We start from the raw sequence: 14,012 nt of genomic DNA, 5'->3' as shown, positions 1-14,012 counted from the left end.
GATCTTGTTGAATTTGATTCAATTATAAATGGATCTGGAAAGTGCCTAGTTGGCTGTGGCTTCATTTTTCGACATGACAATGATCCCAAATACACTGGCAGAGCAGTGACAGCATACCTGGATAGAAAAACACACAGTGAAACAGCATCAGTCATGGATTGAAGCCCAGACCTCAATATTATTGAAGCAGTGTGGGATCTAAGGCATCCAACATCCAGAGAAGAGCTTTGAATGTCCTTTAAGAAACCTGGAGAACTATTCCTCAAGGCTGCTTAAAAAAAATAGAAGAAATCTTCACCAAGAGAGTTCAGGCTGTGTTGAAAAATAAAGGTGGTCATACCAAATACTGACTTTCAATCTGGTTACAATTGTAAACTCTGCTTTTACCCTATATACTACACTTTCCATGTGATTTTTCCGTATATTCCTGCATGTATTTTACATTTTGATAGAAAAATATAAAGAAATAAGGTGTGGCAGAAGACTTTTGCGCAGTACCAGTATCAGAATTACTTCACAGCGTTGGTAACATGCCCCAGATTGTCCCACACAAGCACACCCTTCCACCTACATTTACTTTTTTGATATCTGGTGAGCCAATCTCTGCAGTTCTTTGAAACTTCATAGGCAGTGGTTAGCTTTGCTAATACATCACAAAAAATCACAAAAAGTACTAATATGATTTTTTCAGTAAATGAAAAGTCGGTGTATCACCACAGTTCTTACAACGGATCCAAAATGAGAAAACAAATGCACAAAATGTAATAATTTTATCTCAATTTATCTCGAGTACTTTTACCGACCTACACTTCCAGCTGGTTTCTTGTACTCATCAGGCTTTTTGAGTATCAGTGGCTCAAAACCTTTGGACTGAGCTGCTGTCACCCCTTCATTTTATTGATTTAGATTAGAGGAGGGAACCACCAGACACCCCACAGTATATTATCACAATACTTCACTGTGATTAGATAGTGATTCTTAACATTTTGCAACATGCTGAGCATTGAAATAACATGTATTGTGATTTATCACATTGTTTTTTAAACTGTAAACTTTGTCTGTTTTATCCAATAAGATTACGTTATCTGACTTCATTTCACTTCAGTAACGGTGACAAATCTTGAAAAATCCCAATCTGTAGCGGTCTTCATAGCTCATACATTCTGTAGGAATAAAACCAGCTGGCAGCCAGTTGAGGCGAGTCGCTTCAAGTTGTTCTCATCAATATAAGGCTCTTTCAGGCTGATGAAATCATGTTGGAATCTGTGACTGCAGTCAGCCTGAGTCAGACTGCAACTGTTTGCAGAAAGCTTGCCTCCTGTCAAGCGACCTTTGCAATCACCTTGCAGTCAAAAGTGGTTGTGAGTGCGCAACACCCTCAAGCTCTGGGTAACCTGAATTCGAAAGTAGCTTCGTCAACCTAAGTGTGTCCAGTGCAGTTTTTTTGTTTGAGTCGGTTTAATGTAAGTTTTTCTTGGTGTCTGATGTTGTATTGTTCATGTATGCATGTGTGTTTTCGATTCCTCCATCAGACAGCGAAGACTACCCGGCATGCTGCTGTTATATACCAGGCTATAGAGCTGCTGATTACAGCCGTATCAGAGGACTTACACGGTTTGTGTAAATCCTCAGTTTGTTTGTGGGGGACGGAGGCGTTTTTATAGATTATGGTATAGTAATATAGAATGAGGAGAGATGTGGATTGGAAAGATTAGAGGACACTGAGGAATGGGAGATGGTCAGATTACCAGGACCAGACCAGGATTAGTCATGTAATGGGCCCATCTACTGCATCTATCATGCAGTAGATGGTTGCTGAAAGCTATGATTGTTGAGAACTATGATTTGGTAGAAGCCACGTCATGTTAAGTTTAAATATATATATAGAATACAATGAAATGCTTGAATCCAGAGGGATATTTTTAGAATAATAATGGATTGGATTTATATAGCGCTTTTCAAGGCACCCAAAGCGCTTTACAATACCACTATTGATTCACTCTCACATTCATACACTGGTGGAGGCAGCTACAGTTGTAGCCACAGCTGCCCTGGGGCAGACTGACAGAGGCGAGGCTGCCATATCACGCCATCGGCCCCTCTGGCCAACACCAGTAGGCAAGTAGGGTAAAGTGTCTTGCCCAGGGACACAACGACCAGGACAGAGAGCCCAGGGATCGAACCGGCGACCTTCCGGTTACAGATGCGATTCCCAACCCCCTGAGCCACAGTCGCCCAGAAACCTTAAATATAAATAAAAACTAGAGTTCAAATAATATGTCAGAAAATAATTAGTGTAATAATAATTCAGGGATCCACATAATCTCCTGTTTGTGTTCACAGTACTGAGGATTGAACTTAATCCGTTATCTGCGCTCAAAGGTGCCACAACTCTTTTGCGGAAACGGTGTGATCTCACTTTGATAGTAACACGCATTAATCATCTGCAGCTCAACGTGGCAAAGACCAAGGAACTGATCGTGGACTTCAGGAAGACCAGGAAACACTTGACCCCTGTTTCAATCCAGGGGGTCAGTGTGGACATTGTGGAGGACTATAAATACCTTGAAGTACACACTGACAATAAACTGGACTGGGCTAAAAACACCACAGCACTTTACAGGAAGGGCCAGAGTCGTCTCTATTTTTTGAGGCGACTGAGGTCCTTCAACATCTGCCAGAAAATGCTGAGGATTTTCTATGAGTCTGTTGTGGCCAGTGCGATCCTCTATGCTGTTGCATGCTGGGGGAGCAGGCTGAGGGTCGCAGATGCCAACAGACTCAATAAACTAATCCGTAAGGCCAGCAATGTTGTGGGGATGGAGCTGGACTCCCTCAAGGTGGTGTCGGAGAGGCGGATGCTGTCCAAGATAAAGACAATGTTGGATAACACCTCCCACCCACTCCATGACATGCTGGTCAGACACAGGAGCTCGTTCAGTGAGAGACTGAGATTACCGAAAAGCACCACTGAACGACACAGGAAATCTTTCCTGCCTGTGGCCATCTCCCTGTACAACGCATCCACTTAACACACTGGTTACTGCTACAACTACACGTTTCTTTTCCAGCTATTTATTTATGAGTGACTTATGTATGTATGTATATATATGTATATATTGTACTATTCTTAGTTAATGTATTGTCTGTCTTGTCTTAATGTTGGTTTATAATGGAGCACTGTAACAAAAAATAATTTCCCCCAGGGATCGATAAAGTATTCTGATTCTGATTCTGATTAACACCAAGAAGCTTCACTTCCCCCAGGGAAATTTATCTCACAGGGTAACTGACATCAGGTCAGTGAAAATCCTGCAAAACATTGAGCAAAAGCATGGAAATGTGGAACAGAGGGATGTTTGGGGAAAAAGACAACAGTTTGGACAACAGTGTGATTCCAAAGAAGCAACAATTTGTCTGTTGAGAATGGTCAAAGTCATAGACACACACTGGTTTGTAAAGTGTCTGTTAGCACTAGCAGGAGCCTTTTGTGAATAATATGTGATGTAGCACAGGAAAGGCTGCTGAAGATCAAGTGCAACCAGACTCAGTAATATTTCCAGTGTCTGTTATCTGAAGTTCCCCATCTGCAAAAATCTCTTAGAATGTCTGAAAAATGTTTTGTTTTTGTTTTTTGAGCAGTTTTTGATGTACGAACTCCAAATAAATGGCGTGCTAGTTTAGCCCAGGTCCTTTTTTTAAAATCAGATATTGAATCTTTTCTTATTCCAGCATTCAAATGGACAAATAATATAAAAAAAAACACTTAGTGTAGAGCACAAACCAGGCTGTAAATGTAATGTTCCTTTCCGCTGTAAAGTTGGGCATTTTAGAATGAGAGTCGGTGGACATGATGCACTTCTGGAACCAGCCTCTAGTGGACAGTAGAGGAACCGCAGTTTTGTTACGCATTGTCTTTATTTTCCGACACTTTACTGACAATTTGCTGTGATGTACGGTTTGGAGACCAAATTAAGGAGACAAGGCTGAGATGTTTTGCACATGTGCAGAGGAGGGGTTGTGGACAAAGGATGTTGAAAGTGTAGCTGTCAAACAGGAGGAAAAGAGGAACAAAGGAGGTTTGTGGATGTGGTGAAGGACGACGTGCAGGAAGTTGGAGTGATAAAGAAGAAAGAAGGAAAAGTGTTGAAATGCCAGTACAATAAAAATAAAAGCACATTTAATCAGCAAACTTGGCTGCTTTTTTTTTCTTATTCGATTGTTTAAAAGGCACCAGAGCAAGAACGTTTATGTCTCCATTGAACAGGACCCCACAGAGATGAAAGGTCCAATGTGTTATACTTTCAGCATTATCTTCACACTAAGTTGCCACCACTTTGACACAACTGTTTATATCACAAAACAGCATTAAAGCAAGCAGAACTGAATATCAGCAATTTGCTCCCAGTTCAGTTAATACACCGACTCTGTGTCTGTTTAAATTGCAGCAGCAGCAGCAATGTCGCAACTGTGCTTGTTCTGAAATAACAGCCTGAGATGATAACAAAGGGAAGCATGCTTTCCTTTGTGTTTCCTCTGTGTGTGTTTCAGCTTTGTTGGCTCTGCTCCTTTGTTACAACCACAATAGCGGCAGAGGATTTACTGCAGGGTGCAGTCCTGTCCAGCAGAGGGAGCTCCATCACGGTAACTGTCAATCAAGACAAAGCACTTCAGCCTGTCATCAAGAGGGTAGAAACAGGAGAAACAAAGCAGGCACCAATATTTAAGCTACAGATTTATGATGAAGGACATTTTCAACACAGTTCTGTTATTCTGAATGCTTCGATGTTTTCTACATTTAATAACAAGCCAAATAGTTGTTTGTGCTCGTCCTATTCTTTCCTTTGTTTGTTCACCTGTCAGCGGGAACACATGGAGTTCAGCGTCTTGCCACACAGCACTTTGTACTTGGCAGGGATGAATAAACTGCTCTACTAGATGTGCATGACACATTTATTGATCATTTCAGCCCCAAAAAGACCCAAGAAAGGATAGTTTGAACAGGAAGCAACTGTCGCGTTTGTTATTACACTTAATAAACCTAATCAATCATTTAAAAAACAATCAAAAACAAAAAAAATACCCTTAAATACAAAAAGAAAGCTACTTTCTGCTCCTCCTTTAATCACAAGGAGTCACCACAGCAGATTTGGCAGATTTTTTATGCTTGATGCCCTCTATGGGTTTTGTGTCTCTTCATGTAAAAATTGAATGCAAATAACCTTTCGGTTTCGAGTATAACTATTTAGTATAGATAGAGATTAAATTTTAAAAAACAAAACAAAACCCACAAATCGCGGCTAATTTTGGCCCTCGTGCCCCAGTTTCGGCATGCTTTTTAAGATCTTTTAGCCTAATTCACTTTGTCAGAGACTGATAACTATTTTTTCCATGCAGGGCCAGGTAGGTTTTAATAGCATTTTTCCACTAATGAATGAAATCCACATCTAAAAACTATTTTGTATATACTTGGGTTATCTCTGTGTAATGCTAAAACGTATGTCATGATCTGAAACACAAGCTGTGCAACGATTCAAAGGAGTATAAATAAAGCTTTAGTCACAGCACATCTGACATCTGGTCCACATAAGGTGGACCTGTGGCTGAGTCTACACAGCCAGACTCACCTCGCATATTTTTATGTAGCCCATAAAAAACAACAGATGATAGCCACATTTGAGCCAAATATTTATTACTATTACTATTATTTATTTCTATTAAAACACTTAGATTGGTGCCTCTTATCCCTATTAAACTTATTCAGGGGAAGGTTGCTTGTGTGTGAAATAATCAACTCCTGCCGTAGTTTCTAATCTCCGTTTTGCGTGTATTTGCAAACCCAGACAACTGACGTCAGCGCAGGAACTAAATAAACTCCCTGATGCAAGCACACGGGCAATATTTGCATCTTTAACGTGACACAATGGCTTCTGGTTTGACTGACACTTGTGCGCATGCAAAAGCATACCTGTAAAAGTCTCTTTGTTGTCCCACACAACATCTGCCTTCTGCAGATAGATGCATGCAAATCGACTTTTAAAAAAATTGCAAAACAGCTTGTTTTACTTAAAACTCATGGACCACACCTTTTATCTGGAACATTACTCAGCCACAGTGCATGAATGTTCATGTTCTTACCCTTAACTGAAAGAGAACTTTGTGTGTTTGAGAGGCAAATAAACAACGTTTGAGATTCTGGAGAATTTCTACATTTTTCCTCCCTCTGTGTTGTATATGAGTCAGAAAAAGGGCAAAAAGTGTAAAGCTACATAAGTTCATGTGTTCTCACAGCTGCAGAGTTAACAGGTTGACAGGGTTCAGAGGCTTTCACAGGTTTGACTAGTCTCATGCCAGACAGAGGTTAGCAGAACCGGCCTTCCTTTGAAAAGCAGCTGATATTTCCCCAGGGAAGAGTTAGGTTGCCTGTAGGCTCGAGTGGTAGCTAGCCCCCATTGTGCGAGAGACTGCAGGTTGATATCTTGGCTGTCATAATGCCGTCCAGCTTCTTTCCTGTAACAAAAGTTAAAGAGGTGAAAGAATGAAAGACCAAAGCCTCCACATATAGATTGTATAAGAGGGTGAAAGCACAGTGCTTTAGCAACACAGCTTAAAGAATAATTTATTGCTCAGGTACCCAAGCTGTACTCAAGTTTTCTTTCATTTGGGAGAATTAAGATTTGGCAGGTTTAATTCCAGCTCGGTGACCGCTAACCATGTAATGTTACCTTGCATGAAATTGCAGACATGCAGGAATCACACCGGATAGCAGAAAAACATTTTAATTTGATGATCCTGATTAAAAATGAAACATAAAAATTACATTAAACAAGAAGAAGAGTTCTCTTTGTTTACATGCTCCAGCTGAGCAGTAATTGATAGCATTTCATCAGGATTGCAAGCTTTAAATTACAACTTATGAGTAATTGTGATCATTTTAAAATTTAGAATACTTTTAAAAAGAAGCTTAATAGTTACATTGTCAAGGATTACTTCATTACATCAAACTTTTTTAATGACAGAAGCATGTCATCTTCTCTTCAAGCCGGCTCTTTAGAGCTTCTTGTGACTGCTATGAAGACTTTTCTTAGCCCCGAAAAGTGCTATAAAAACAGACTTTACTTAATTAATATTATGGCACCTGGCATACAGTGGGGATAGATTACACCAGTGCGTTTGTAAGGGTTTGATTTGACCAAATGCAACAGGTGAATATTCAAAATGTGTTTGCATCGTTTTGAGATGTTTAAAGAGATATGTGTGACAGTAAACATGTTGTAGATATACACAGGTCCAATATTTTCTGTTTTTTTTTTTTATTGTAAAATCAAAAGCAGAGTTGCAGCATGAGTTTTCTTTAGGTCTTTGCCATTTAAAGGGATGCATTCAGAGGCCGACAGGTGGTCCCCGCATAGAGTTAAGGGTATGATTCCCACCAGGGCCAGCTGCACTAAACATGATCCCGCTCATGACACTGAAAGGTGTTTGGGATAAAAGGTTCCAGCAAATTGTCACATGCAAAGTGTAGTAGAGGCTAAGAAAGCCGAGCGTGGCATTCTCCGCAGTGTGTAAGAACACAGATACCGCCCCTGGGACGTAGGGGGAAAGTCCTCCTTGATTACTCTATCTAAGTTTGTTGCAGGAGCTTAAAGTTCTGCTGTCACACATGCATGCTCTCTTAATAAGCGTTTAGTGACAAGTTGCTGCCTTTAGGCAAAAATCTTAGGATCAATCTCGGGTCAGAGGGAATGCAAGTGTGGTGCCAGCAGGTGTAGTATGTTCAGCGAATTTTGTTCTTTGCATTCACGTTACTCACACTAAATGCCTAATTTCTTGTTTCTCACATTGCTTTGAAATGTCTCCTCCACTTTTCTGAACATCTGTCTTTTTAAAACAACTCTAAAGCAAAAATAATTTGCACGTCTGCGTGAAATTTGCTATATGATAACATTTCCTAAGATTATAAACAGGCGAACACAGTGACATTAGAAATGCATTTTCACTATTAAGAATTCATTATTGTAAAAGTAGCTGGCCAGTGTTGCCACCAATTAAGGTGGAGATCATTCCACATGCTGTATTCTCTTTAAAAACAGACGTTTTTTCTGTCAAATACATATGAACCAGATATGCTATTCACTATAAATAAATACAGTGGTGTGCAAAATATAGTATTTCCAGTTACAATACAGTGAATCACAACCACAGATTTGCACAAGTGTTTTTGAATTATACTTTAATACCACTGATAAAAACCTCGGTTTCTTATTTTATTTTATTTCAAGATTACTTTATTTAAGATTATTACAAGAATTACTCAGTAATGGCTCATTTACGCTTGTTTTTTGAGTTTGTATAATATTTGATAATAAGATCTAACATAAATAGCCAAAAAAATGGAACTTGACCCAAGATTTCGTCTGATCACAGCGCGCGGGTGGGGGGACTCCGAGTCTGCTGGTCTGGGAACAGTTTCCTACACCTAAACAGTTGCTGGAAAGCTCAACAGCAGGTTCTAGATAAGCCCGAGAAAGTCACCGCCTATTTTGAAAACTTCAGTAAACTCCACGCTACGCGATTTGCCAAAGTTATTGACGCAAAGCTCCAATATCTCGCACCGATTGGTTTCGACTTCTGTCAACGGCTGACAGTCAAAGTGACGGACCAATCAGAGCCCGTCTCTGCCCCTTTGTTCCTCCCGTTCGCTCGGTGACGCAGGGGGTCATGTGTTGTTTGTGCTGTGGCCCGTAGAGATGTGTACAAGAGGAGAAGGGAAAGCAGTGCTAACCGAGCTAGCTGGATCCTCCCGATTATAGAAACACGGCTGAACGTGGTGATGTTGCACGCGGTGGGCTTTATTTCGTGAAAAAAAATAAAAAGCAAAGCTCACGCTGGAGTACCTGCCTCGCCGCTGAGAGGGCAAAAGGGACTATTTTCTTCAGACGGAACAGCAAAGCCGGTTTGTGAGTGCTGCAAATCTGAGCCGTGTGTGTGTGTGTTTGTGAGTCAGTTAGCTGGCCTAGCCGGACTCAGGAGCTCGTCTCCCAAAACAAGAATGGGGTCTAGGTCCGCTCGGATTAGCTTGCTAGTAAAGTGACCTTTGATTGTGTTCTCTGATGGCAAATTTCACGAACTATCAGGAAGGCAAGGCAGCGATGTTGATGGTGGAGACACAGCAGAGGGACGTGGGGACGAAACCTGCGGCCGCCACCGCTGCAGCCGCAAACGGAGACGGCTTGGTCGGGGAACCCCCTTCCCCGTTAATTAATGTCGGCGGAGGAGCCGGAGGTGGAGGAGGAGGAGGCTCTCGTTTCCACCATTTACCTCCGTCAAACCACTTCAACCTTAGCCACCACCAGCCGCCAAAGGATCAACAGCAGCACCATCACTGTCAGCAGCAGCAGCATCTTTCTGGGGAAAACATCGCAGAGTCTCCGGGCAGGAAAGCCACCGCCGCCTCCTCCTCCTCGCCTTTCAGCCAGGTACACACCGCCGAGGACCCCGCCGCTGGCAACAGCCATGTATACGCAGCTGTGAACGTCGTAAACACCCCAGACGTGGTGGATGATATACGAAAGTGTGGCTATTTAAGAAAGCAAAAGCATGGACACAAGAGGTTTTTCGTGCTGAGGGCTGCCAGCCACCTCGGCCCCAGCCGCCTGGAGTACTACGACAGCGAGAAGAAATTCAGGAACAGCCTGCGCTCTGCTGCTGCCGCCGCGGCAGCCTCCTCCGCCTCCGCCTCCAGCAGTGGTGGAGCCGTCCTCCCTTCTCCTCCCAAAAGAGTGATTTACCTCTACCAGTGCTTCACCGTGAACAAAAGGGCGGATTCCAAAAACAAACACCTCATTGCCCTTTACACCAAGGATGAGTACTTTGCCATTGTGGCTGAGAATGAGCAGGAGCAGGAGGACTGGTATGTGGCTATCAGTGAGCTGATGAGCGAGGGCAAAAAAGGACACTTAGACTCTGATGATTTAGATGATGGATATGGTACGGTCACCCCTGGTACTGTGTTTAAAGAGGTGTGGCAGGTGAATGTAAAACCCAAAGGACTGGGTCAAACCAAAAACCTCACAGGTGTTTACCGGCTATGCCTCTCTACCAAAACCATTCACCTCGTTAAGTTGAACTCTGAGACGCCCTGTGTCAACTTGCAGCTGATGAACATCAGGCGCTGCGGACATTCAGAAAGCTTCTTTTTCATCGAGGTGGGCCGCTCCTCCTCCATCGGGCCTGGGGAGATATGGATGCAGGTGGACGACTCTGTTGTGGCCCAGAACATGCATGAGACCATCCTGGAAACGATGAAAGCGCTGAAAGCGTTTGCGGAGTTTCGGCCGAGGAGTAAGAGTCAGTCGTCGGGCTCCAATCACATGCCTTTTATCACGACGCGGCGCCACCTGGGCAACCTTCCGCCGAGTCAGACTGGGCTGCAGCGACGGTCGAGGACAGAGTCCGTGGTTGGCACGCCGCCGTCGACTAAAAGCAACATGGCTAGTGGCTATCGCTTTCGGACATCCAGTGAGGGCGAGGGCACAATGAACCGGCCGTTCCGCTCTGCCACTGGAAGTTTGGTTCACCTAAACACTGTGAGGGCCCATCACGGTCGTCAGGATATGGGCAGCGGTGGTGGCGGCAGCAGTGGGAGCGGCGTCGCCACAGGAAACGCTGGTACAAGCACCGGCAGCGGACGCTATGTCAGAGCTATCCCAGGGGCAACATCCACCTATCATGCCCGCTCTGCCTCGTTGCCAGTCTCCCATTTTCCCTCCACCACTAGCCCCGTGAGCGTCTCCTCCAGCAGCGGCCACGGCTCCGTCTCCGACACGCTCACCCGCCCATCGAGCGCCTCAATATGCGGCTCCCCGTCAGACGGTGGCTTCAACTCGTCAGATGAGTACGGCTCCAGCCCAGGTGACTTCCGTTACTTCCGGGTGCGGAGCAACACACCAGACTCTCTTGGCAACACCCCACCAATCAGAGAAGAGAACTGTTTAAATGATTACATGGCCATGGGCTGGAACCGGGAGGTCTTTGGCACCAATGCGGGCTCCGGAAACAACAGTGGAGCTGACACGCCGCGGGATGAGAGCACGTCAACAACAGAGGATGAGCGCTTTTCTTCATCATCACTGAGGAGGAGGACGCACTCTTTTACCAGACCGACTGGTGGCGCGACCGGAGTGGCAGTCTATCAGAAAATGACACAGACTAACTTCTCACTGGATGAGGGATCGGATGTGGTGTTGCCATTTGGCAGCGGCCTGCTCCGTGGGGGGCCGTCGTCCTCCTCTTCCTCACTGCGCTCTGACTACAGCTCCTGCTCCGAACACAGCCAGCAGAGCCGTCCCTCCACACTCTCCCGAACGGAGGCCGGTTCCGAACGCCCTCCCCTCTCCTCCTCCGCCAAGGAAGACAGCGGCTATATGCCTATGATGTGTGGCGTGGCGGTGTCGCCGAGGGACACTCCCCCTGACTACATGCCTATGCAACCCAGCTCTTACTCCCACCACATCTCCCATTCTCCTCAGTTTCACAGTCCAGCTTTAGCTACACGCTCAGCCCACCATCATCACCCCCAGCTCCAATCCCAATCCTCCACCGATTCCCACGGCTACATGATGATGCTCCCGGGGGGGAGTTGCAGCTCCCCTTCCCCAGTGCAGGCCTCTCCCAGCCCTCACAGCAGCTCCAGCCTCATTGGGGCGTGTGCAAGCGACAGCATTGCAGAAAGACCCGAGAATGGGGAATATATGGACATGTCGTACAGTAGTGCTGGGGGGCGCAAGGTCACAAATGAAGGGAGCAGCAGATATTATACAACTGGCACACCTGAGAACACCCCAAAGCCTTACAGCCCTTATTTCTCTCTCCCTCGCTCCTATAAGGCCCCCAGCAGAGAAAGGGAAGAGAAAGATAAAGAGTATGGGGAGTACGTTCCTATGAGCTCTCCTGCTAAACCAGTCTACTCATCAGTCGCCACATCTTCAGTGTCAACACCAGAAAAGAGGGGTGGGGGAGGTAGTAGCACCTCCACTCCCTCTCACCCACCTCCGCCTTATGGCGCTCACCATACGACTGCAGCAATGGCTGACAGCCGTATTGTGAGGCCCAACCGCCTCCCTTTAGGCCGAAGAAGTTTCCACGGACCGCTGCGAATTAGTGATCCTTCAACAGCATCTGCAGGCACCTTGACTTCAGTCCCTGCCACTGGCAGCTCCTCTGAAGGGCCTTCCAGTCCTGGAGAGTATATTAATATAGAGTTCGGTGATCACTACCCTCTCCAGCAAGAGCCACCCGCCTACCCTCACTCTGCCCAAGACGAAGCGCCTTCCCTGGGATCCGGTGACCACTGTCGCTCCCCTCCTCAGGATTACATGAGTGTGGAGGTAGGAGCGGACCAGCAGGATAGTTCTTGTTGCCTGGGCAAAAACCAGTCACCCAGACCGAGCCTAGTTGCCCCATGGAACCCACCCAGCTATATCCGACCACTGGCTAGCAATCCCGGGGCGGTGGCCTCCCCTGGAGTGCAGGTCGGAGGTCACTGGAGGCCAGTTGGGGACGACTACACAGACATGACGTTTAACCTCAGCAGAGGTGACGGGACACAAACGAGCCCTACAGCCATGCTGCAGCATCTCTGTGTGATAGAGGGGCGTTATGGCCACCCTCCCCACACCACCTCCTCATCCATTTCTCCCCCCCTGCCCCCGACGAGCCCAGATAGGGCGCCAACGCAGCCGATGGAGCCCAAGGTGGTTCGAGCTGATCCCCAGGGCAGAAGAAGACACAGCTCAGAGACATTCTCCTCCACCTCTTCCTCTAATTCAACGCCTCCTAGTGGAGGTCTTGGCTCCTCGGCCACACACCCCACCCTTGCTAACCCCTTGGCCCCCAACGGATCTTATGTAACGGAGGGACAGGCGTCTAGATGGGCCAGCTCGGCGTCTTTTGACAGTGTGTGGATGTCTGTGGAGGGTCTGGGTGACTCTCCAGCTCACCACGCCCCGGCAAGAACCACAGAAACAGGCACGGCCTCCAGGACTTCAGCAGCATCCTCCTCCTCTTCCACGGAGCCCGGAGCCGGCAGAATGTGCAGGAACATGTCAGTTGGCTATCAAAACGGCCTCAACTACATCGCCTTGGAGCTGAGGGAGGATGGGAGTAATACGGGAGCTGTGACGTCGGGAGCAGGTAGCAGCAGTGGGAGCACAGCATCGGTGGTGGCGGCTGCAGGGGGGATGGTGCCTCTGCCAGAGAACAGAGCCTACGCCAGTATAGACTTCACCAAATCAGACGGCGTCACTGCAACAACCAAGGGTGAGTCAGCATAAGTGATGATTTTGTGTTAGTGTTATAGATACTAATTTCTGTTCTGCACATGCTCACTTTCTTTCCTGAAGTTTATGTGTGTGTGTGTGTGTGTGTGTGTGTGAGATCTTTCATGTGTGAGTAAAAGTGTATTTTTTTTTTCTCTTCTTTTTTCCCCCCTCTCACTGAAATCCAAAATAACCGTTGAGTGCTGGATGCTATTATTAGCTGCATTGTATCAATTTGCAGCTCCTCCAGTGAATCTATTTTGAATCAAGTCTCTGTGATCTTGACAAGGCAGCGTTCACGCGCGTCTTTTGAAGGCATCTGCCCAGGGAGCTGAAGCCTTGGCTATAACAGTGCTCGTACAGGAAGTGGCACCAATATGCAGTTCATCTTGAGGTCTGCGCACGCTGTGTGCAAACACACTGGTAGACGATTAGCTCGCTGAATGAACGGGAGGGTTTATCTGAGGTCAAGTGTGGGTTGAATCACCCAAAAATGCCTCAGACTTCCTGTCTTTGTAGCTTGGTGGTGGTGGTGTGTGTGTGTGTCTCTCTCTGCCTGTCTGTGCACGTGCCGCTGTTTTCTTTGTGTCAGCATGTATGCAGAGTGTACTAATGTGTGGGTGTATAAACTCTTTTGTCTGCTGGAAGGCTGTCACATGAGAAGCTTTTCAACATCTATGAAAAATTATTTTT

General features: G+C 45.8%; 1 protein-coding gene across 1 annotated transcript in view; it reads left to right on the top strand.

The window, feature by feature from the left end:
• The first annotated feature begins 8,387 nt into the window (after positions 1-8,387).
• irs4b (insulin receptor substrate 4b) overlaps positions 8,388-14,012 on the top strand; it is a 30,505-nt gene continuing 24,880 nt past the window's right edge. The window contains exon 1 of the mRNA XM_082528140.1: positions 8,388-13,320. Within this exon, the coding sequence (XP_082384266.1) occupies positions 9,114-13,320 (4,207 nt within the window). The 5' untranslated portion in view covers positions 8,388-9,113. The remainder of the gene's footprint in view (positions 13,321-14,012) is intronic.

Source organism: Aulonocara stuartgranti (assembly GCF_965226115.1).
Source record: "Aulonocara stuartgranti genome assembly, chromosome: 3".
In the NCBI taxonomy this organism is placed as follows: domain Eukaryota; kingdom Metazoa; phylum Chordata; class Actinopteri; order Cichliformes; family Cichlidae; genus Aulonocara; species Aulonocara stuartgranti.
Note: the sequence above shows the minus strand (reverse complement) of the source record. Positions and strands in the feature narration are given on the sequence as shown.